General features: G+C 51.6%; 1 protein-coding gene across 5 annotated transcripts in view; it reads left to right on the top strand.

The window, feature by feature from the left end:
* The first annotated feature begins 190 nt into the window (after nucleotides 1-190).
* The window catches only part of ALG9 (ALG9, alpha-1,2-mannosyltransferase), a 38,700-nt gene continuing 13,935 nt past the window's right edge, over nucleotides 191-24,955 (top strand). For 2 of the 5 annotated variants that reach the window (XM_025207659.1, XM_025207657.1), the window contains exons 1-12: nucleotides 191-323; nucleotides 405-539; nucleotides 1,405-1,475; nucleotides 2,477-2,565; nucleotides 3,489-3,624; nucleotides 4,156-4,243; nucleotides 4,948-5,053; nucleotides 10,871-10,993; nucleotides 13,436-13,590; nucleotides 15,768-15,897; nucleotides 17,074-17,221; nucleotides 17,551-17,680. In XM_025207659.1, the coding sequence (XP_025063444.1) occupies nucleotides 405-539; nucleotides 1,405-1,475; nucleotides 2,477-2,565; nucleotides 3,489-3,624; nucleotides 4,156-4,243; nucleotides 4,948-5,053; nucleotides 10,871-10,993; nucleotides 13,436-13,590; nucleotides 15,768-15,897; nucleotides 17,074-17,221; nucleotides 17,551-17,680 (1,311 nt within the window). In that variant the 5' untranslated portion in view covers nucleotides 191-323. Of the gene's footprint in view, nucleotides 324-404; nucleotides 540-1,404; nucleotides 1,476-2,473; nucleotides 2,582-3,488; nucleotides 3,625-4,155; nucleotides 4,244-4,947; nucleotides 5,054-10,870; nucleotides 10,994-13,435; nucleotides 13,591-15,767; nucleotides 15,898-17,073; nucleotides 17,222-17,550; nucleotides 17,681-18,238; nucleotides 18,346-24,955 lie in introns of those variants that run through there. The other 3 variants (XM_025207660.1, XM_025207658.1, XM_025207661.1) reach the window with 3 other exon arrangements.

Genomic DNA, 24,955 nt, shown 5'->3' with positions numbered 1-24,955 from the left:
CGGGGAGGCGGCCCGGCCGCGCGACGACCCGCCGGGGACCGACGACAGCAAGGCGGAGTGCGTGCGGGGGGCCCAGCTCTCACTGGGCCGAGTATGGGCAGGGCATGGGGAGCACGTGGGCAGGGCATGGGCAGCACATGGGATGGGGAGTCCTGGCGCTGACCCCTGGCCCTTTCTCGCCCAGGCCGTCGGGGAGCAAGGCCGGGCAGGTGTGGGCGCCCGAAGGATCCACCGCCTTCAAGTGCCTGATCTCGGCCCGGTTCTGCGCCGCGCTCCTGAGCAACGTCTCGGACTGCGACGAGACCTTCAACTACTGGGAGCCGGTGAGCGCCGCGCCCCCGTCCCCTGGCCGAGCGCGGACGCTCCCCGGTCACTCTCCTCCTCTGTTTGTCCCTGCCCTGCAGATGCACTACCTCGTCTACGGGAAAGGGTTCCAGACCTGGGAGTACTCGCCCGCCTACGCTGTCCGCTCCTACGCCTACCTTTGGCTTCACGCCTTGCCAGCGTTGTTCCACGCCAGAGTCCTGCAGACCAATAAGGTAAATCAAAGCCGCCCCTGTGGGAAGCCGCCGGGCCTGGCCTTTCATCTGCTATCGACCCCGAGGGCGTCAGGATCGTTAACAAGCCTCTGCGCGCGCGCGTGTGCCGGGGGGCGCAGGCGCTACGCTAGCCACGGGTTGCTCTAGTGCCTGCAGGCTAGGAGCTGGTTGACAAGGTGCCCCTTCGGATCAGCCAAGTTTGACATTATGGCTGTGGATTTCCAAGGAGTCAAAGGGATTTAGCCAGCAAAGCTTCCCTTCGCATTCATGGGAGATGTGTGGCTAATTTGACTCGCTGCTTGGAGAATCCCAGCCCAGACCGCTTTTCCATCCCAGCTCCCTACGATTAATGTTGTTAGTGGTTTCATTCTTAAACAAAGTATGTCAGTGCCGGCATGCTATGAGTCTCACGTGTCACGTCACGCACTGAAGACACGGGACGGTGTACGAGGAACATTGCAAACACGCTGTCTGCCAGACTCGACGTGTCCCCACTTCCACGCCAGACGCCAGGGGATACCTCGGATGGGTGGATCTGTGGGAAGGTTCCCCATTATAGACAGCCGATTTCAGGAAGAAGGGGTAACTTAATTCTGGTTCGCTTGAGTCAGCTCGTTATTTTGCCATAAAGACTTGCATCAAAGGGATGGATTCTGTACCTGTCAGATCAGGAGGAGCTTGCTATTGATCTCAGTAGGCACAAGGTCGAAAATTAAAAGTAAGGGCTTTGGTTCCTTGATTTAACCATCGTGGTTCTCACCAGGCTGGCATCGATCCATCTTGGTGGAGCCTTTCATTCCTGTGTGCACGGAGGTGCATTGGTTGCGTGTGCAAACCCCATTCTGACTCTGAGCATTTCTCCTAGGTTCTCATCTTCTATTTCCTGCGATGTCTCTTGGCCTTCGTGAGCTGCGTGTGTGAGCTCTATTTTTATAAGTGAGTAGAGGAAGCTGTTTGCTCTGTGAATAGCCGGGTGCAATGTAGACAGCACAGTGCAGCTGTTGCCACTGACACGGAGGGTCTAGCTCACATGGAAGTGCCTTGCTGCAATGTACTTCTTAACACGACAGTTGGTCAGAATACATATCTGAAAAGGGTCCTAGAAAAACACTGATTACAACCTCACCGGTGTGGGCCCGATTCTACCTGGAATCCACCGAGTACATCTTGACTCCGCTACTTGGCTCAGGCTACGTGCCCAGCTCTTCCAGAATTGCCAGTCCAAAACAGATCCAAGCTTTGCTGGTGCTGGACAGCGAGTGGCTGGTGCCGGTCATTTCAGCTAGGATACACTAGTGACTTCAACCCTCATCACCCCAAGCTCCCCCCTAGCTTGATTGACTGATTTCTGCTCTGCTGCACTTTCCAGTGGAGTTTGCAGCTCCCTCAAGCAGAGGCCTGGCTGTGCCAGTAGTTGGTGTAATTGTTGCTGGCTGCCTCTCTATTTGGAGCCATTGCTGTCCTGTTGCGCTTCTCCCCAGCAATGAGCATAGTGCTGATTTGCCTCCTGGGAAACAGGCTGCATCCTTCAGCATAGCGCTGCTGGCAGTTATCTGCCACAAGTGAGAGCCTGGTTTACTCTGGATGGTAGTCTTGAAAACTGCTAGTCCAGGAAGCCTTTACAGTGATGAAGCCCAGTCAGAGGAAGGTTACTGGGCTGGATGGATTGCAGGTTTGACCCTTCCTGGGATTAGCCGCAGAGTGATTTATCCTGGTAAAAACTGGGGGCTTGCACTGGTACTGTCAGGTTGCAGGTGTGAAATCCCATCATAGGCAAGGCCAGCTGTACTTTCTTCCACCCTCTGGTTGTCTCTGGGAAATGAGCGGTGGAGCCAGTCAGGTCACACTATGAAGCCCCATTCAGTCTTCATTTGCACAGAGCATTTGTTGTTCTGTTCACTGGCCATTTCCATGCCTGATTCTCTCTACTTCCCTAGGGCCGTCTGCAAGAAATTTGGGCTGCACGTGAGCCGGCTGATGCTGGCCTTCCTAGTTCTCAGCACTGGGATGTTCTGCTCTGCAGCGGGTAGGTTTGCTCAGAGGTGAGTTGTGGGGATGGGAGACAGACTGCAGCCTTCATTCTCAGGGCACTGCCCTGGCCTTTCTAGTCCCTAACTCTCACAGGATCTCAGATACTCTGGGAATATCCTTCCTTAAACAGTCATGATGCTTCCACCTGGTTCTACTGCAAAAGAAGGCCACACGCTGGCATTGTAATGTAGCAATGTTTCCTGTTCCCCCGCTGATCTCTGCTGCTTGGCTGCCAACCTGTACCCACCAGCCAGGACAGGTGTTGTGTGTGTGACAGGAGGTTTTGTGCAAAGACTGCAGGCATGTCATACTGTGGTTTCATGCGCTGGCATGGATGTGGCCTCCGCAGGAGAGGCGGTGTCACTGTTGGAGTGTGGCTGAGATCCCCTGCTCTACGCTGCCTATGTTTGTTTATAGCGAGGGAAAGGCAAGACCCCTCGCTGTCTCGGAGACACTAAAAGTCTCATTCCTTCCATATTTATGTTGCCATAATCCCTCTCTGGGTTTCTCAAGGGCAGTGCCTAGGCCGTTTCAATCCCTGTTTAGCTGGGGGCAGGTTCACATCATCCTTTCCATTCTGGAGGGGAGCAGGTGTGGTAAGATCAATAGAGATATTCTGGATTGGCCCCTAGTAAGGCAAGCTGGGGGTGGCGGGGACAGAGACCAGGAGGAAGCATCTCCAGGCTGGATCTTGGCAAGGTGAGGATGAGAATCCCTTTCTGTTGAAGTGAGGACGTCAGAAGGAAATCTTTGCTTCATTAAGACCAAAAGCCGTGTTGTGGTTGATGGCAATGGGGCCAGGATTTCAGTGCTGGTATTTCTAGCAAGACTTTACCTGTTATAGGTGTAGGTTGGCTTTTATGCAGTGCTTCACTGCCATGAATGTTTGGCTGACCCCTTCCTTCCTTTGCTTTGCAGCCTTCCTTCCCAGCAGCTTCTGCATGTACACCACGGTGATCGCCATGACTGGTTGGTATATGGACAAGACCTCCATCGCCGTGCTGGGGGTGGCAGCGGGAGCCATCATGGGCTGGCCCTTCAGTGCCGCTCTTGGGTAAGGAGAAGGGAGAGCCTTGGCTGCATGGATATTCTGTGCTGTTTCAGTGCTGGGCTCCCAGCTGCCAGGCCTCCCCCATGTGCACAGAAGAGCCTGTGGCACCACTAACAAAGCCTTGCTCTCTTGTGCTTCAAAGCCATAGCCACCCCACGTAGACTCCTCTTGGCATCTTTGCCATGCAGAGCAGTCATTGTGCCTGGCTGCTGCAGACTTGCTTTGCAGACACTAGGGGCTCACGGTTAACACCAAGGGGTCCTAGATTTGATCCCCTCTGCCAACAACCCACCCAGCCTGAGAGCTTTTATGGGGGTGGTGTTATTGCCTGACATGTTGCTGTCAGAGAGGCTTATATTCTGTAGGTCTTTTTGAATCCTAAGTGACCTGAGAAACATTCCTACACTGGGGACTGGGGCACTGACAGGCAGGCCTCCTCGCAGCAGCCTCTGTCCAGTGATAGGACCAGTCGCCGTGGAAGGCAGGCTTGCGTCTCCTGTTGATGAGACTCTGACACATGCTTTTTTTTGCCAGGCTGCCCATTGCTTTTGACTTGCTGATAATGAAGCAGAGGTGGAAGAGCTTCCTGAACTGGTGCCTGGTGTCACTGATCCTATTTTTGGTGAGTTCCCACAGCGAGGGCTAGCATGAAGAGCAGGGATGGGGCTAGGGCTGTGGCTGAGCTGCAGTGAGAGGACTTGCCCAGTAAGGGGCTTGTTAATGCAACTCATGCAGATCTTCTCACCCCATGCAGCCAAACCATCTCCTAGTGGGGCTTGGTCTTCTCATTCCCGCAGTTGATCTGTGCATTCATCCTCTGCCACAAGGCTCTGAGCGGCAGGGCTCTCTTTCTCCCTTGACATTTTTCTACTAAATGTCCAGCTCTTTCAAAGAGAGTAGAGCAACTGCAACCCACCAGGGACCTGGTGTCTCCCACAGCTCAAACTAGCGCAGCCCACAGCTGGGCACTGCTGCGGCATGTGCAGCCCTAACACTATTCATTGTCCTACAGCAGCTGGGGAGAGACTGGCAGGGGTGTGCACACCAGACCTCCTCTGTTCTCAATGTCACCGCCTCATCGCTGCACATAGGGCTAGTGATGATGTGGATTTTACGCTGATTCTAGCCCTTGGAGAAGGGCAGCACTGAGTATGGGCTGCCAGTGAGAGCCCAGCAGTTGTGAAGCATGGGGATAAAGTGGCTGTTTGTTTTCTGGCACAAGTAGAGGCATTTGGTGGCAACACTCTTCAGTGGGCAGCTTGCAGCGACTGGCCACTGCAGCTGACAGCCAACTGTGTGATGTGAATTCTGATTGCTTTGTTCCAGGTCCCCTTGGTGGTTGTGGACAGCTACTACTATGGGAAACTGGTTGTTGCGCCTCTTAACATTGTATTATACAATGTCTTTACGCCTCATGGACCCGACTTGTACGGTGAGTCAGTTGGGACAAAGAGCTGAGGGGATGTTACTGGCTTGCTTGATGCAGCTTGATGGGATAAACCCATGAGCTTGCAATCCCCAAGTGTTTTCCTGACCTGAATTTTCAAGCAGGGCCATTGCTTTTTCCCCCCATCTGCTGTGAGCTGATAAGCGAAGCAGTTCCAGGCTCACGCCACTGGATGTCTCTCTTGATTCAAGAATACACCCAGCAGGGTTATATTTCCTGTTTGTTTTGCTGAGTGCTTTAAGTTCAATTGCTTTTGATGAGTTCTTAGCTTTGAAGTTCAGTGCATCACGGAGACATCATGGGATGTCTCTGCAGCTCATCCTTCCCGGCAGAGATCTGCTCGCAGCAGACTTGTTTGGAATACAATGCAAATGCACCAGGCACAGACGGAATTCATTTCTACACGTTTCAGATTCTCCCTAGTACGCAGTTACAATTTCAGCTCATTTCCCCGGTGTTATTCAGAGAGGTTATTTGTAACAAAGCCCTGGGTGACTCATCTGTCTGAATAATGTTGGTTACACACTCAAACCAACTGCTACTTCAGTTGGAAATGCCAAAGAAAAAGCCAGTGCAGCTTGAGTGTGTTTGTCAGGTTTAATTCCGGTGTTGGCTGTTCCTGGCTTTTGTAGGCAGGGTGTGGGACCCTGGCACAACATGCAAAGGAGAGCACAGCCCTGAGCCCTTTCAGTCCACATCGGGGCTTCCCAGATTCACTGGTTCCGTGCTCTTGGGGATCTGCTTCCTTCCTTGACGGTGCCTGTCCTGAGCATTGCTGGCAGCAGTTTAAGAGGTTACTCTCTGGGAGCCTGGGGAAAGATGAAAGGTTAATGAATTCCACATGCTGCAGAGTGTTTTGAGCAGGCTTGCTGGGGCTGGGGCTTTGCTTTTTGTGGGGGTCTCTTGATCTCTGTTGTCTCTCCCCCCACCAAATTCACAAGTAGTTGGGAGATATTGGGGGGGAATTCTGAGAAATGCCAGACCAGGGTGGGGGGAGGAGCAATAGCACTTAGCCCCGTGTAGCTCTCTTGGTGGGTCACAGAAGACCTGCCCCGCACTTTTGAGGTAGATGTTGCAGCAATTGTTATCTTCACTTCCCAGATGAGGAACTGCAGCACAGGGTAGACAGAGTGACTTGCTAGAGGTCACCAGGGAAGTGAGTGGCGGAGGCAAGGTTAGGATTTCATGCAGTGTAAGTTGAAAGACGGTGGAAACTCCAAACTGATCTGAGGGGAATGTGCTTCTTCACACAGCCTGTAACTACACCATGGAACAACTGGCCACAGGGCGCTACTGAGCTCAGCTGGACCCAGGAAGGGACACGGATGTGGGTATCAAGTGTCTGGAGTTGTCAGAATTAATGGCAAAAACACTCAGAAGGGATGTTAAACCTCAGGCCTCAGGGTTTAAGCTGCTCTGTCTAGTGGAGACCAGGATGGCACCTAACTCACTGTTTGATTTTACCCCACAGCTGCCTGCCACTGGCTTTTTACCCCTTCCTGCAAAATGCTTGGTGCTGGCTGTGGCTGGAGACAGGATGCCAAGTTGGATTGATTTTAGGTCCAACCCAATCTAACAATTCCTGTGCTTCTAATCTGGGAGCTGGTTCCCTGTCCTGTGCTCAGACCCTTGGACTCCATCCCACCAGAAGAGAAAGGCATGGGGTTGGAGCAGGGTGTCTTTGTTATTAGGGATAGCTTATATCACTGAAGGAGCTGAAGAGTGTTAGCCTGTCTAGGGGAGCCCTTGCGGTGTCCCTTTGAGAGCTCCTTTTAACACAGATGCTGGTGCACTTCTGATTGCCCTGGGCTGGACTGCAGTAGTGATTAGTTGCGAGTGCCTTCTTGGCCTCTAGTTGTGCACCACAGGTCACATGGGCAGCACCTTTCACTGGGGCAAGGAGCATTTGGTTGGGCAGCCTAGTGACCCATCTCCTGTGTCTGTAGTGCAGGAGGGTGAGCTTTGTCCTTGCCAGGGACCTTGATCTCTGCAGGAAGCATTTGAATGAGTAGCAGTGAGTCCTCCATTATGGAAACTCCAGATGGATTTGGCAGGGGCTCCTCTGACTTTTCAGCACTAGTGCAGGAGCTGCTCCTGGTGACTTTGGGGGACCCATCCATTCTGAAGGGTTGTAGTCGCAATGACACTCGTCTGTGCTAATGCAGGAGCCACACTGAACAGCTGCTTCATGCAGTGCAGCCCAGGTGGAGAGCTGTACGTTAGGGATTTTTATCAGGGTTACTCTTACCCCTGCTTATGGAGAGGAGGCAGCTGGCAGAGCGACGGCTTTGAAGCAAAGGGGCTCCTTCCAGCTTCCATGGGAATGAGACACAAGTCTCAACAGCATTATGCCAGCCCAGGTTTCCCTTGCATACCTCCTGTTGCTATCAGAGCATGTCAGCAAGGCGGCTGGGCATGAGCTCAACTCACCTGAGCGAGAGGGCAGTGACATCTCCATTGCCTTCCCTTTCACCTGGCTCATGTTCTTTTCTGGTCTTCAGGCCATGCTCAGCTTTGTAGTGCCCCTGGTATCTCCTTTGCTTGCCAGCTGAGAGCAAGGACAGCCACTTCTACAATTATTTTTAGATCTAGCTTCTCCTGCAGTCTGTTGAATAACTGGCGGTTACCCGGTTCCTCTTTCCAAGGGCAAATCTCATGGGTGGAGATTTCAAACGCATATTCTTATGGCCCTGAGGGGGTTCCCCCCATCCCCTAAAAATGTAGGCAGCTGGGGATTTTCAGGGGAACTATTATCTGAGAGGTAAGGAGAGCGTTGAGAGCTGTTCCCACGCGGCCTGGACTGCTGTGCAGTCCTATTTGCTGTGACAGGAGCTCTGGCTGTGAGTGGTGATGTGGTGACCCTCCAGAAACTTTGTTTTGGGCTTGATCAGGTTCAAGTGATTTCACTGGAGTTGCACCTGAGTTTCACCGGAGTTGTACAGCGCCTAGTACAGTGGGATCCTAGTCCATCCCTGGGTCTCCTAAGTGCTGCTTTATACAGTGTCTGAGTCCAGCTTCCTTAGATTAAAAGTCATAACGGGCCCTGAAGGAGCTCCGAGGTAGATTTTGGTCCTGGGATGCCAGTCACTGCTGGTTCTCCCTCCATGTGGCCTGATACATCGGTGCTTGAGCCTCCCTCTATCACCGTTCGTAGCCAGAATACTGAACTCAATGCCCTGTTTTGTTTCTGTGCAATTTATTCCTTTGTCCCTGCTAACAAGTGACACGGTAGACGGGCATCTGCTTTGTGCTGCGGTGCAGGAGCCCCTCTCCACCCCAGTCGTCTCCTCTAAAGGACACCGTTGGGGGCAGGATTGCTCTGTGTGCATAGTGGGCTGTTTTCCCCCTCATTGCAGTCATGTCTCTGATCACCTTGAGCCGTTGCACACGATGAGCATAGAAGCACTTTGCCCTGGGAAGCCCCGAGACGGAGCATCTCTGAAGGGGTGAGTCACCACAGCGACCAAGCAGGGAACCTGTGTTTGTGACACAAAGCCATGCGTCAGTGGGTCACTTTGCTTGCCTGCATGACGCATGCTCCTCGTGAGAAGCCGCTTTCCTTGCTGAGCCGCAGCAGTAAATACGTCCTTGGACAAGAAGGACGGGTCCCAGCCCTTGGTGCGGAAGGGGCAGTGCTGTCATGCCTCGGCAAGTGCTGGAGCACTGGTCTCGGGCCACTCGTTGCCTGAGCCTGTCATGGGGTGGCTGGGTCTCAGAGAGCCTGGGATCAGCCGTGATCTGACTCTTTTCCTCCCAGGTCGTTTGACTGTACACTACATAATAGCCTTATAGAAAGGGGAAAGCAGGCTATACAAGGCAGATAGCCTCCTGTCCCCATCCCCTTCCCCCTCAACATACGGATTGGCCTTGGCACGGTTGCTTGAGGGCCAGTCACAGACGTGTCAGTGCGGCCCTTCCAGGCAAGGGCTCAGAGAGACTAAAAACCACCTGAAGTGCCTAAACTGTAGAGGGATGTCAGGGGAGAAGCCTATGAGACAGCATGCCAGGTGGAGTGGACCAGATGGGCAACCAGAACTGGAAGGAGAGGAAGGGTTCGTTAACATTTTGAATAAACAGACAATCGAGGGCACAGAGGTGAATTGACCACAGTACAAAACGCAATGCAAAGTCACCCAAGGTGGATTGTGTCCGGCATACCTGACATAGGGCAGTGCCAAGCCAAGCCAGAGGAAGGCTTCCCAAAGCCGTGGGCGGCTTGCTGCCTGGGTGATTTTGGGGTCTTTATCCCATCTCTGGGTAGACTGAGAATTGTGCTGGTCTAGGGCTCTGATGGGAGAGCATGCAGGTGGGGAGGGATTCAGGGTTAATTGCTGATCCCTCTCCCCTCCTGAAGAAGAAAAAATCCCCTTAATTGCATTTTGCTTCCAGCGCCACTGTGCTCCCAGACGGAGGCTTCCCAAATAAACTGAGGCGCTCGGGCCCTGCCACGGCAATGCCTCTGCGGTCTTGACATTACCAGTTCAGCTTCTAATCGCATTTAGTTGGTACAAGCTGCAGAGGTGTCGAGTTTTCCTCGCTGCTTTTCAGTTGTCTGATTAATTTCAACACGGACCCTTTTTAAGTGGTTCTGATTTCAGGAAATTGCTGCGGCATGTGACACATGTCACAACAGTGCAGTGATTAAAGCCCCCGCATGTCATTTGCCAACTGATTGAGCTAATCATACCGAGAAAGTGGCAAACGTGCAGAGAGGAGCTGGCGTTCCTCATTGTTCAGGATTTGCAGCCTCTCGAGTTAAGAGTCCAAATGAGTGACAGTCGGACTGGAACGTCTGTCAGTTTGCATCCTTCGAAGCTTGCAACCAACAGAGACACCTGAGTGTGTCACGCTCGAGGAGGAGGGGCTGGATTGATGCTGTTTAAAGCTAAGCTGTAGGAAGAAAATGGAACGACGCAGGGCAGTTTCAGAGCCTGCCAGTAATGAGCATGCATAGAACTAGCATCTGGATGAACTTTGCTGGAGGTGCCTCGGGTGAATGAAGTGTGAATGCAAGTACTTTCCCCTTGTTTGTTAGTAATAACATCTTCTGGCTCCGGCAGCGTGCGATACCGCATTGTTCCAGAACGGCAATCAGCTCGTAACATCCTGAGCTGCTGTCGTGCCTCTCAGTCACTCCCCTGCAGTAAGTGTGTGGGTGTAGAGGAGCAGAGCCTCTTGGCTTTGGCAGTGTCAGCCACGACTTTCAGCATCGGAAGATGGCTGTTCGGCATCTAGGCCACATATCTGCCTCCGGAGGGGCACCCGGAGAGCACCCTGTTGCAACTGAGAGCACCCTGTGATTTATGAACAGCAAGCAATAGGCATGGTGTTTGAGACTCATGGTTGGGGAGGGGAAGAGAAAAGGGAGTAGGCTGGGTGTGTTTTTGGTTAAAGTCAAGTAATCACCCAGGAGAAGCGACTTGCCTAGAAACCGCGATGTCGCACCCGGTGCTGCGGCCCCTTCCACGCACTCTTGGCCAGTCCTTGTGGCACCATCATCTTCATTTTGTAGAGGGAGAAGGAGAGGTGGGAGTGACTCGGGGGGTCACATGCCTTGCCAGTGGCCAGGCCAGGATTAGAAACCACAGGCTGACTCCACTGAGCTCCACACTCCTTCCCTCAGGCCGTACTGCTTTTCTGACCCTAAGCCCCTTCTTGCCCTGCGCTGCAGTCTGGGATTCACTGGGTTTGGGGAGAATTGATTTCTGAACCTAATGATCGCAGTCAGACAGAAAGCAAAGGAGCCGCCACAACATCTCGTTCTATTAGTCCTCTTGTACTAATTGCTTTCCTTCCCCTCAGGTACCGAGCCCTGGTCCTTCTATTTCGTTAACGGCTTTCTGAATTTCAACGTGGCATTTGTCTTGGCTCTGCTCGCCCTGCCGCTGACCTACCTCATGGAATGCCTCCTCCAGAAGTTCCACGGTGAGTGCTGGGAGCTGAGCAAGATCCCCCAGGCCTCCCTGGAGACTGAGGAGGGAGCTTGTTGCTCCAAATGCAGCCTTGCTTTATTGGCAGCAAACTCTGTTCAGTCACATGGCAGAGTTCCAGGAGCTCCTTCCCCAAAGCTCAGTACTGACCCCGCCATATGCTGCTTGGACTGGGAGGGAGGTAAAACACCCACACTTGCAGCACCATGTATGGAGGGGCAGAACTGCATTTAGTCTGTTTAGGGACGGTCCTTTTTACTCCTCCCTCCCTACTGAAGAACACAGCGTTGGGCAAAGCTGAAGTGCCCAAACCAATGATCCTCAACCAGGGTGTCACAGTACCCTGTTGTACCTCGAGAGCCTTTCAGAGGTGCCGCCGCGTGCTGCACACTGTTAGCACTGCTAGGTGTACAAACACAATTCACAAAATAAACCCAGCGATTTCAAATTGGAATCCATAGCATTAAAAACATCGGACCTATTGTGGCCTTTCTGAGTTCTTTGCAACAGAATAATTGCTCCGTTATTAATCTGTAGTCAAAAAAGGAGTGAAAACTAAGAGCTGGCATTTTCTGAGGGGGGGGCCTCAAGTCTAAAAAGTTTGAGAAACGCTGTCTTGAGCAAGTGCAGTGCACTGTATAGCGCACAGCCTTCAGCCAAACAGAGAAGTGGTGCACAAGTACCCCTGACTGAAGGCTGCTATTTCCCATCCAAGAGAAGATGGAGACGACTCCATGCGCTTTCCTCCTGCCCAGACATCTGAGTGAGGAGGAGCCCTTCTTTTGTGCTCTTCTGCTGTCGTGTTAAATGCAGCTGCCAGGATATTTTGGATTAGGGCTTTTGTGAGAACAGTTTGTTCTTCCTAGGGTCTGCTTGGGATTTGTCGAATCTTTCTTTGTAAGCCATTCTGCCCCACAAAGAGCCACGCATTTCCCTTGCGGTAGCTCATATGTCAAAGAACCAGCAAGATGCTGTTTGTACAGGGCCTTTGCCATTTAGCAGGACTGAGCACATGTAGGGCAGATTTGGGGAACACTTTTTCACACAGTGGGAAGCATCTCTCTACCTCCCTGCATCAATCTAGCACAGCAGCAATGAACCACTTAAATAAGAGTCTGAGGTTTCCATTGAGAGAGCCCAATATTTACCTCCTAATGAGGGTTACATTCTCAGACTTTCTGATTTAGAGAACAATACGAATAACCAGAACAATTGATTGCATCTCAGAATGGGGCTTGTCAAGTGTTGTCCCAGCTCCACTGTCATAAACTGGAAACTCTGTTTTTGGCAGATTGTGGATTCATAGGTGTCAAGGCTAGAAGCGATCCTTGAAATCAGCTAGTCTGACATCTGCCTTTCAAAGCAATCACTGTGGCCTTTAGAAATGACAGAGAGATAGCAGCATGTCCTCTAGGTCCCTGTGGGATTTCTCAATTCAAACCAATCGCATTTGGCAAAATAATCGTCCAAAATAAAACCGGGGGCTGGGGCAGGGGGAGAAGAGGTGACCTCAGATCTGGCTGCCACAAACACAGCCATCCCCCGAGTTTTTCATACGGATGGCACATGCTGCCTATTAGGGGCAGGCAGCAGGAGCCTGATTTGCTGCGGCACTTAGGGTCCTGCATATAGTCTTAATTATTTTTCTGTAACCTAAAACACTCGATGGAATCAGCCTCACCAAAAGCACATCGGAGAGGGTGTTGCCCGTCTCGACTGTGACTAACATGCTGTTGGGAACCAGTTACAGCCCAGTAGGAGATCCTGTAAATGCAGGTTGCCTGCTGCTCGCTTGCCGCTCATGTACTTAACAGCAGGGGCTGTGCTGCTGGGTGCTTTGTTCCCATTGTTTGTGAAATGCCTCTCCACTTCATTGCGTGACACTGCTTTTGGGGGTGATGGGGCCGCACCTCCTTCAGACTAATATTCCAGGGTAATTGCTGTTATTTTTGAATCATTTGCTTCCTGCTTTACTCAGAAGGTGCTTGAGAGATCTCTCACACACTGTTATTTTTGTAATGAAGCAATGAAGGTTTTGGAAATCCCAGTGCCTAAACAACTGCTTGCATTAGAAGTCTAAGGTCCACAGGAGCTGGATGTCTTAAGAGGGCCCAGCAGGTGTCTGGTGCTTTCAGTTCAATTACCTGCTCTGGAGTTTGAGTCCATAGGGGATACTGGCTTTTCTGGGCAGGATTACGCACGTGGCAGGTCCCTTCCTTTGGAAAGCCACCAAGGAAGCTTTTGCTCCTGACCGGTTTCTTTCCATGTTGGCTGGAGTGTGGGCATGTGTGCACATATTAGATGGAGCGGGGTGACTTAGGACTGAACAGTGAAGTGTTATGCATAAGGAATGGGTGGACAGACCAAGACAGAGGTCACTTCTCATTTTATACTACTCTCTGCCACGTCTTGATTGACTGATTTATGCTTCTTTCAGTTCAGAATTTGGGTCGCCCATACTGGCTGACGCTGGCTCCTATGTACCTCTGGATCATGATTTTCTTCAGTCAGCCGCACAAAGAGGAGCGGTTTCTCTTCCCCATATATCCCCTCATCTGTCTCTGCGGAGCTGTGGCTCTTTCTGCCCTTCAGGTGGGTTTCAGAGGGAAGTGCTGATTTTTTACAATCCAGTACCTATTTGGAGTTTAATTGCCAACTCGCTTCTGTCTCATTGCTCCCCAAAGCTTGGGAACATCTGCAGAACATCTGCTGCTACAACACAATCTGCAGAGCTCAGCAGTGCCCCACGTGCAGTTCTGAGAGCGTGTACAGTCAGCCGTTCTCGACCTGTTAGCTGGCAGGGTTTTTGATTTTGGGATGTCTCTCATGGATTCATAATGAGACCCCAGAACCGAAGAGCACAACAGTTCTCAAGTTAAATGAGTGTGTGTGTGGTGTGTGCTGCTGTCACAGAGCAGCTGCCTAAGTATGTTCCTCCAGTTCAGGTGGATGGAGACAGTGTCTGCAAAATCATGTAGACCCCCGTAAAACTATGATTTAGGAGGAAAACTACTAGGATTTCTCTCCCCAAATAGGTTCATAGACTAGATTCATAAATGTCATAAAGGCGTGAATGACTGTTAATACTGCAGCACTCTTGAGCTTGAGTGCAGACTTCTGAATAGCTCAGCCACAAAGGTCACATTTCACAGCTTCATAATGCAGTCACAGTAGGTGTTTCTCAGGGATTGCATCAAAGGAGGAAGGGCTTGGGAGATCTCTTTGGCCATGAGTTGTTCCATGGTGAGCCAGGGTTATTCTCCACCACACAAAATGGGATTTCCGGGGAAGGGCAATTGCAATGTCGCAGTATCAATGCAGAGAACATCCAAGAAAAGTCCCCTGGGTTGATATCAGTGATATCAGCTGGTACCACCACTCTGTGTCCAAGGCCTTCTGCTCAGTGGGCTGGAAGGAGCAGATTCCATGCCTTTCCCTGTACGTTGCTAGGAACGACACACATACTTAAAGTGGGAGAGAGATTGTTTATGAAGTGTTTTAATCTGCATTTATTAAACTCCTTTTTGGATTCTTTAAAAATAGCTGTTTCCCAATGCTGAGAGTAAACTGTTCCAAATCAGCTCAGGCTGCACAACGCTGAAGTTGTTCATCTCTTGCCTGCAGAAAAGATGCAGACACTAGTCCTGTCAGAGCGTCTCCCAGCTGCACCCCTCTGCTCTGCTATTACCCCTGCATCCTGGAACGTGCTACTGCTTGCTGTCCTGTGGCTCCCTCTCAGATCATCCCTGCAGCAGCCCCAGGCCCTTACCCAGCATTGCCAGTGCCCCTCAAGATGGGCTTGCCTTCCTTTCCGCCTCCAACCTGTGCAGAAGGACCATCCTTGTGCTGAATGTTTGCAGGCTCCGGTCCCACATCCTCCTTAGGCTTGTAGCCCTGTCTGAGAATCGCTGTGTGCAGCAGGAGAGGCTCCGCAGAGGGCAGTGGTTTGGGACACCTGCCAAACGTGGTTGCAGGAAACCCTAATGTGTATTTCTGTCCTGCATATTTTAACACCATGCATTTGGTTTGCCCAGTATGTAAGATCCAGCTGAGGATTTAATCTTCCCCACTCACTATGCAAGCTTGGGAGGAAAGGGGCTCCCAGCCCCTCCCTCAGGCCAGTTCCCCCATGGGAAGACGGCTGTTAGGAGATAAAAGCAAAGGAGGCAAGAGGAGCAGAGACTGTGTTAGGCCAGGAAGTGCATAATGCCTCCTACAAGGGGAGAAGGGGAGGTGTGGGGGCTGAGTATGCTTCACTGCTGTTTCTGCTGGATGTGCCCCCGGGCCATGTTAGAGTATCAGGACCCTTTATATATTTCTTGAAAGGATTTTTTTTAAAGAAGCTCGAGGCTGGGCTGCATGTAAAGAGGGCTGCACATGTGTTGGTTCTTCATGTCCCTGCATTCTGTTTCAAAGAACACGACTTCTGTTTGGGGAAGGTGACCAAGAGTTGTGCAGTGGTGACCTTTTAATGGTGGAACAAGTCTAGCTAGAGAAAGGGAAGAGAGTGCCCGCATTAGTCTGTGGGGAGTCCTTGTGGTGGGTCCTTCCAGGGATCAGTATAAGCAGCATCTGTTGGGAATAGCAGGGCCAGAGGGCTGGTTTGGAGGGTGCTATCAGGGCTGAGGAGAAGGAGGTTTGGACAGCTCTTTAAATAACCTAGACCTGCAAGAGGGAAATGCAGTCAAATGGCATGAGTCTCTGTGATTCCTGCAGGAGCTGAGCTGGGAAAGCTGAGCTAATGGCACTCATCTCTTCTTCCTCCTCAGAAATGTTACCACTTCATATTCCAGCGTTACCGCCTGGAGCACTACACGGTTTCCTCCAACTGGCTGGCCTTGGGGACGGTCTTCCTCTTTGGACTCTTGTCGCTGTCACGTTCGGTGGCCTTATTCAAAGGTTGGTGCAGTAGGATTGCCCTGGTCTTGTACCCGGAGTGGTTCCTGACCTGGGAATGACAGGGGCTGGAGTGGGCATGAAAGTGGTGTTGCTTTAACTCAACCAGTCTCATGAAACCAGTGCACCAGTTTCCCTCTTGTACAGGCACTGGTGTAAGCAATACTGGGAGAACACAGTTTTGTTCCGGCACAACTTGTCTCCCCACTAGGGAACGTGCCAGGATAACTTTATCTGTCACAGAGCAATACCCACTGCCCAACACAGTGAATCACAGAGTTAGAAGGGACCTCGAGGGACGTGTCTTCCAACCCTGCACATACAACATCCATTGGGCTTACACGTGTACTTAGCTTTAGGTCCTACTCAAGAAAACATTGAATCCATCCCCAGTAAAGGGACCCATACCTCAGTACAAGCTTCACATGCGTGGGTATGTGTTCAGGTGCTTGAACCAGGGCTGTAAGTAATCATACTGACTTGGATGGGCCAGTCACCTGGGTCAAGTTAACACAGACATCAGATTCAGGCCATCTGCAGTAAGGGCAGGAGAAGAGTGATAAAGGTGCCAGCTGACAGCATGATAAAGGAATGGAATTTGAAATCCAAGGACATTTCATTTAGTCCAGAGGCCTTCAGGTAAAGCCCTGAAAGTGCTTGGGGCTGTGCACATCTGTTTACTTCTACCTTTCTTCGTATTTATTTTCTTTACTACGGGTGCCCACATAACGTTCCAGTTACGGTCAACCAGGAGTCGCTGTGAGGTTCAGTAGGACGCGTTTGCTGTGAGCAACATGAACTGCTTGTTATTTTAGCAAAGCCCTTGTGGTAACTCCCCCTGCTGTAAGCTTAGCTAAGCCAAAGCTAAATAGAAATCAGTGGGATGGGCAATGTCAGTGGCAGTTAAGTGGCAAGGGCTGGAGTGCTTGTGATTTTGGGAGCATTTGGGGAAAATCCAGGTGATGTTGAAGGAGGCCCTGCTTTGATGTCTCACATGGGTTGGAGTTAGTGTTAACGGTGCCTGCTACCAAGTGGTGGTACCGTTTTGCCAGCTGCTCCACGAGCTGAGGGTCGGGACCCCAAATAATCACAGAGGTCTGTCTGGACACTAGGCTACAAGCAAGCCATGAAAGTACTGCCCACCTCTTGAGTCTTACTGACAGCTTTCCTCCTCTGTAGGCTACCATGGGCCTCTGGACCTGTATCCGGAGTTTCACCGAATTGCCACTGACCCGACCATTCACACAGTGCCAGAGGGGAGGCCGATTCATGTCTGCGTGGGCAAGGAGTGGTACCGATTTCCCAGCAGCTTTCTCCTGCCAGACAAGTGAGTTGCTCTTCCCCACGCAGGACCTAATTAATGAGGTGCTGATGCACGAGTGCATCTTGTAAAATTTCCAAGAGTGACTTCCGAGTATGTTCTCCTGCGTTCCAGTAGGTTCACGGGGCCCTAGACATTTGTCTTGGCGAACAAAGGGCTACATTATATTGTCCGGAAACCCCTGTGAATTTGGGGATCTCCATTTATGTGCATGCCTTCCTGCTTTTCTCTTGAGAGTAGATTGCTGCTAAATTGTGCTTTTTTGTTTTCTCAGTCCCACCCGCTGGTGGCTCCTACAGTTTCATTCCAGATTTCCCCCCTCCTCTTTCCTGCAGTTGGCAGCTCCAGTTCATCCCATCAGAGTTCAGGGGCCAGTTACCAAAACCATTTGCCAAGGGACCAGTGGCCACACGGATCATTCCCACAGACATGAACGACCAAAACAGAGAAGAGCCATCCAGATACGTAAGGACTGTTTGAGCTTTCTTTTCCTTTCCTTATCATCACCTTTATTTATTAGGGTCACTGCAGCACTGAGGGCCCCTCGCTGGGGACCTGGATCCAGTGTGTCTGGTGCTGCACAAAGAGAGAACCAAAAAGGCTTACAGTGGCATTTGGCTGCATCCCGAGGCAGGATCAGGTTGTGTGGGTGCCCAAATCCTGGCTGCATTTCATCTCTCTTATTTGAAGCGATTTAAAAAAACAAAACAAACAAACAAAAAAAACCTGGTAGTTTTAGTTTCTGAATCAATGTGCTGTTGTTTTCTGTGATCCCAGGGAACTGAGCTGAGCTAACTCAAGTCATTTGAAATCCCCCACACAAAATGTTCACTGAGGAGTACGGAGAATTTGCCTTTGCACATTCCTTTCTTTTAAAAGCAAGTAAATAACAATGTCTAAGGTGTTTGTCACAGAGCTAACAGGAGCTTTACCTGAAGCCATTTGAGACACAGACACCATTCATTTCGAAGGGAATTTGTTGAGATAACATGTATCAATGTGGTACGTTTGTTTCTTTTCCAGGTTGTCTGGTGTTACCGCACCAAAAATACCACTTTTTCCCTTTGCCAGCTTGCCTGCTGTAGAATTATTTAGCAGATTAAATGTCAGAGTTGGGAAGCAGTTTTCTGCAAGCCCTCTCCCTCCCCCTCCTTTTTTCTTCTACAAGGACTCTTTGGATTCACAGCTTAGACCACTGAATTCACGCGGAAACATGCTCTAGTCAGATCTCGCGTAGGATTCTGTATTGCTGCTTGGGCCATAGTGTGCACACTTTATTTGTCGTGTTAGCTGGAGAGCTTTTAGTTGGTGTGTTTGCAAGGATCTGGCTTTAGCAAACAGACATATGGTACTACTCCCTTGAGGGGGATCTGGGAGAGGAGTCCTGCTGCTGGCATTGACCAGAATACCTGAGCAGGCCCCGGAGCGGAGGCTACAACCCAGGCTGCGGTTTGGAAGTGGCTGTGCTGAACTCAATCCCGTTAGCGTGTGTTAGGCATGCTCCGAGCAAACCAGGCCTTTCGGAGAGCTGCCTAGCACGTGAATCCTCAGTGCCCTGGGACCCGAGGCCGGCACCGAGATGTTCACCTTAGCCAAGCTGGCGGCAGATCTCACCTGCAGCATGGGAACTCGAGGCACCCAGGTCAGTTTTCTGGTGACTCTTTCACCCTCCCCTCCAGCCGGTCCAACCCCAGCGGGGCTAGAGTTCTTGTAGCTGATTGATTCAGATTGAAATTCAGCATAATCCTTTTTTTTTGGACCTGGCTGTAAGTGACTTGCTCTGTGGCATCAGTAGAATTGAACCCGAGTGCTGGGCTGTGGTTGTAAACCATTGGCCCTTCCTCTCTCTGTCATCTGAGCAGGTGACTAAGACGAACAGCTGCACACTAGCCAGTGCCTTTCTTCCTCTTCTGCCAGCCCCTTGAAGGGTCTCTGCGGTATGTAGGAGGCACTCTTGACACCACACACCAGATCCTTAGCTGTTGTAAAGCAGCATGGCTCATGGAAACCAATGGACAGAGGCCCACTTTCACCCTCCCGAGGCCCCTGCCTTGGCAAGACACCCTTGGCAGTGTATTTATTGTTGGGTGTTGGAGACTCGGGCTCTCTGCTAGCACAGGAAGAAACCGAGTGGGGACCAACCAAGGCAGGGGCTTTTCTGTAGGACCAGGGGACAGCTATTTCGAGCCCCATTACGCAGCTCTGGGACATGGGCAGGAGGTGGATTCCCACCTGAGAGGAGCCGTCTTCCGCAGTGCATGTCATTTAGGAAAGCTTTAACGGTGGCATATTTTTAGCGCAGACAGCTGGCTGGGGCACAGCCTGTGACTAATGAAACCAGGCACAGTTTTGTTTCATGGTTGTCTCTTAATGTCACCCTACAATTTTGTTATTTCTTCTGCAAGCCAGAGGGACCAGGACAGATTTAGTCCCTGCAGTCAGTTTGAGAAATACAGGAATTAGCGACTTGATGTAAATTTTAAGTGGGGTTTTCTTAAGTACCCCTTGATTCGGAGCTGCTAATAATACCAGGAGAACAGTGCCTCCTGCAGAGCAAAATGAGCTGCAAGGCATTGGAACCTACCCTGTTCCAGAGGCTGCCAGCAAGTGCTGGAAGGAGCAGCCAGGACCTTGCAGAGGAAGTAAAGCGAAACGGTGTGAGCCTGTTGCTAATTTAAAGGCGAGAGGTCACATGCGGCAATGGGACTCTGAGCCGCAGGCAGCTCTGCTGAAGCTGGCTGTAAACTGCTTGGGAAGCACTGAATAAATCTCACGGATCCAGTTGTTGTGGGACGCTGGGAAAAATCAGGATTTAGCCATCCTGTTTTGCAAACAATCCTGGCACTAAGGGTTTAATTCTGCATCTGTTACTCACGCTAAGGAACACTTAACTCAGACCCATTGTTCCATTGGATCCGGTGTCCCTCTCGCAGACAGGGCGATGTTGGAGAGGAAAGGTACTGTCCCTTACAAGGTTCAACAGGTACCACACACTGGGTCTAACAGCATGAAACTTTGCTTGAAGTCCCCGACTTTGGAGAAGATTGATTTTGGTTTGCATTGTTGTTCCTCCTCCTTTCCCAGGCTCCTCCCTGGCCACGTCCCAAAGCAGATCAGTGATCCGCAGGCTCTGCTAGCTTGAGAGAACATCTCAGAAACGAGGGGTGTTTGGACAGGGTCTCTGCAAGACGTGCTTTAACTGGGCTCTGACGGAGCAAGTGGGCAAGATGCCGTGCTGCACAGCATGGGCAGACCGCTGGCCCCCATTTCTGTCCAGTTGCCAGCACAGAGCAGAGCCATTACAGCCCTGAGCGGTGGGCTGTACCCGGCATTCTGCCCATTGAGCGCACACTGCTCCACAGGATGTGGTCAGGCGCCTTCTCCGGTACCACGTCACACAGCAGCTGCACCAGGGCGAGAAAGGCTGCAGGAGGGGCTTGTGCATTTGGGACTGCACCCTGCTCTGGGCACTTTGGTGAAACCTTTCCCTGCACCCAGGGCTGCTTCAGGGCCCACACACAACTTACAGCCTCCAGAAACCCTAAAACAGGATGCCAAGCCCTATGCTGGCCCCACCCCAGGGTGAGTGTCACCCTTCACTGCAGCTTCACTTTAGGAATGGGAGAATGTATTGTATGGCAGAGAAATCTTTGTACTGGAAGCTTCAGTCCTATCAAGGAGGCACTGAGGACAGAAGGGGCTGTTGGATCTTGGGAGCTAGCACAGGAGCTCGCAGAGGCTCTGAGAAAGCGCATGATTTACAGACCAGATATCCCGAAAATGCACAACTCTCCCGTGGCTTTTCTTTCTGCCACGTTCTGCTCAGCTGAGCTCACGGCCATAACCTTTCACCCACTGCTCCAGTGCAACACCGAGGAGCCATCTGGGCTCCTCTTCACCAAAGTGTTTTCAGCAGTTTCTAGCAGAGCCCGACGTAGATGTGGAGAGTGACTCTGAACACATTGAGGGACGTTTGCAACACACAATAGCGACACAGCGCTCTACTGCAGGGAGCCTGGGGGGAAGCAGCTTGTGGAGTAATGCTGAGAGAGGGGTCCCTGTTTGCCAGGGTTTCTGCTGCCTGCAATGAAGCGTATGCAGGAAGGAGCGGCTCTTGCGCACAGTGTGCACAGGATCTCAGCTTTGACTGGGTGAACAAAGCAGCTTGCAGCACTTCCACTTCATCATGAAGCCCCCGTGATGGAACAGTCTTCTGGCTCAGACAGCGCTTGCTCCTTTCTCTTTAGTCTGATATAACTTAGCCCTTTGGTGTTTTCCTGAGCTGGACAGACTCCTGCCTGCGTATTTGGGGTTGTTTGGGAGCCCCCCTGCTGCCTGTTTCATTCTGCTTTTAATTGGAGAAGTTGTCACTAGAGGGGTGTTATCCCTTTGTGGTGCTGCTGGACCTCCGTCTGTGTGGTGCTGGGTGCAGCGATGCTGAGGGGACACAGAACCACCCAGCCTTTGTGCTGCCGCTTCCTTCTTCCCAGTGAGGCCTATCTCAGCAAGGCGCTTAGCTTTGTAAGTCCCACCGAGGTGGCTGAGATGGGGCATCTGGTGGGCTAGCCTAAGCATTGGTCAGGGATGGTTTAGAAGTGGCACTCCTGCGGGGCTGGACCAGGTGACTCTCAAGGTCCCTTCCCACCGACGATCCTTTGGTCGTCCTCCCCCTGCTTCCCTGGTTCTTTGCCGCAGGGTCTTCCTCAAAACCTCCCTCTAAGTCACCTCCTCCATTGATGGGGTTTTTGATCTTCCTTCTCCATCCCACCCCCAGCCTTGGCAGCTCAGATTGTGCTGCATCCACCTCCTCCAGTCACCATGCCCAGGACCCCGTGGGCATCTCTGGCTAAGGAGCCTGATCACAAATCCCATAGCTCATGCTAAGGGAAGCAGCTGCAGGATGGAGATGAGGTTACGGGGTGGAATCTGGGCAGGGGCGGTGGAGGATGAACAGGAGCCTGCTGCCCTCCGTCGAGGAACATTTCCTGCCGTTGCCAGCATCACAGCTGTGACCATGGTGCCCCAGTGCCATTCTGCCCTTGCTGATCATTCAGAACGGTGATTCACTTTGGGCAAAGGCCTGTGACACATTGTACAAGAAGACAAATGCTGGAAGGCATTTCACCCAGCCCAAATCCACCTCTCTGCCGTGGAGTCTCCATGGCACTTTCTCCCCCCAAGAACGTTATCTCTGTCTTGATGGCAGGTGTCTTTAGCGGTGGTGTAGGGTCAGGGAAGAGAGAGAGAGACTGCTTCATTCTCCCGTGTGTCTAGCTGGGCGAGTCCAAGCACAGGCCCTGATGGCAGCAAGGTCTTCAGGAGGAGTCAGCTGCTCCTCATTTTCATTGCTGTTTGCTGATCTAATCATGCCCAGATTAACTGGAGCGAGGGAGCCGCACTCCGATATTTCCCCCGTCAGTGTTTGGATGGGTGACGGCAGCAAAGTGCAATGGAGTCAGCGCTGTTGTAGGCTGGAACTTCTTGGGGCCTTTTCCCTGAATATCTTTGCGTGTCTTTCCCCTCTGTGGTCACACCCCAGCCTGGGAGCAGGACCCAGGTATCTGGGCACTGTAGCACGGTGATGTATTGATCAGAGCAGCGTTCTGCCTGCGTTGAGAATGGCCTTTGAATATTTTTAATCTAAGTACGTGTTATTAGTGCCCTCCTATCTTTGCAGGGGATGTGCAGCCACTGTTGCAGGTTGTTACCCTCTCCGTAGCATAAAGGATCTTGAAACACTTTGTGAAGCTGAATTAAAATCTAGCAGCACTTTAGGGAGAGGGGGCAGTTGCTATACCCTTTGACAGATGAGCAAACTGGAGCATGCAGAGGCATGACATCCTAAGGTCACACAGAGCCTGGCACAGACTCCAGCAGTTCCTTTTTTCAAAAAGCGCCCACGGTCCCGTTCTCACGGGTGCCTTCAACAGTTGAGAACCTGTGTCCCTCTCAGTGATATGCTATCCGCCGCTGCCAGCCCAGCTCGGTCCGTCTGGAGTGCAATGAGCTGTGAGCCCCGTGCCAGGAAAAGCCCCTCTAACATAGACACAGTCACAGCAGCAGAACGGTGCTGTTGCTAACGCAGGTCGCTGGGCTTTGGCAGGAAGGAAGTGACCCTGCTCGCAGGAGTGTGTGAATGAGGCTCTGGAGTGCGTCTGGGCTTTCAAAAATGTGACTTATGCTCCTAAATCACTTGGTCCCTTTTGAAATTTCCTGCCACATCCTAGTCACTCCTAGAGCCACATCCCACCAGTCCTGACTCCTGGTCACCTGCCTCCACCACCAGATTGTTGTCCCGTTAGATTGTGCTTTCTGCAGGGCGTATCCCATCCCTCGCCTACTCTGTTATGCTTATTCCTCAAAGGAAGCTCGTCACAATAGGAGCTAAAGACCTCTCGGTAGCCGGCCGTTTCTGTTTGCCTTGGCCGTGCCTTTTCTGCCCACGGCAGCTAGCATGGTCCTGTAGCAGTGTCCAGCAAGGGAGGCTGTGGCAGCAGCGTGCCAGCTAATAGCACAAGCCACCGATCTCCTAGCAGGAAGGGGGACATTGCATAACCAGAGTCTCCTGAGGACACTGCCCGGGAGGTCACACACGTAGCTCCCTTGGGTTGTGCTGCTTCCTCGAATACGTTTTCATAACTCAGCCGTGTGTTGCCAAACATGTGTCAGGGCACAGCAGCTGCCTGCGTCACTGACAGCTGATAAAGGCCTGCCTGCAGAGATGCCGTGGCCCTGGAAGTGCGGTGGGATCTCTGCAGAAGTGATAAGGGGATGAGAGTCAGCAGTGCCGCAGGGCGGCAGTATTCAGGCATGACCCCCTGTCATTTCAGGCTCCCAGGTATCTTGCCAGAGGCTATACTTATTGCTCCTGTAAATCCAGTTCAGCACTGGCAGTCTGCAGCTAAACATGCCAGTGGATTAGCACAGGTGTCATGTGATTCGAGGCTGGCGATGGGTTAGGGAGAACATGTAATCAATTGGGAGACAAAGCCTGGATGTATAAAAACTAGACGGGCCTCTATGGGAGAGCCGACTAGGAGTGGTACCCTGATGCACTGTGCCAGCAAGGAGCATTAAAACTGCATGAGAATAGCTTAACATCCCTGAGAGTTGGTAAGGGGTTGCCTCCTTTGTATCTGTCGTCCAGGTTCTGAGCCTTCAGGCTTCTTTGGAGCCAGGTTCCCACGCTGAGACTCTCGCAGCCTCCTGACTCCAGGAGCTGGCGCTTTAAGAAATATCCAAAATATTCGTAGACTTCCTGTATAATTGCAATAATCGGTTAGACTCTGCCCCCTGAGACTTGGAGCCAGGGAAGGGCAGTGAAGGAAGCTGACTAGGAACAAACAAGATCTGGTGTCAGGAACTGCAAACCTGTTAAAGCTGGGCAATCCAACACCCCCCAAAGTCAGGAGATTCCTGACAGCAAGTGCTAATGAGCCCACGTACCATGTCCTCAAGTCAATAATGCTGCATTGACTTTTGCAGTTGCTGAGTAGTGTTAGCCGGACAGCACAGGTGAGCAAATTTGGAGTGGCTGCTTTAACTTTGGAAATGTTTTTGTCTTCAAATTGAAGAGAAAGAATGGCCAGAGAGGATGGAGGGGTGGGTTAGAGCACTCTGCAGTAAGGAATTTGGACTTGACGTCAGCCCACCAAGCATTTCCTGTCCTTGGAGGACAGATTGGAGGCCCCTGCCCTGCTTGCAGGCTGCTAGGAACGGCAGGAAAAAGTGGCTAAGGCG

The sequence above is a fragment of the Alligator sinensis genome, unplaced genomic scaffold, assembly GCF_000455745.1.
Source record: "Alligator sinensis unplaced genomic scaffold, ASM45574v1 scaffold1241_1, whole genome shotgun sequence".
In the NCBI taxonomy this organism is placed as follows: Eukaryota; Metazoa; Chordata; order Crocodylia; family Alligatoridae; genus Alligator; species Alligator sinensis.
Note: the sequence above shows the minus strand (reverse complement) of the source record. Positions and strands in the feature narration are given on the sequence as shown.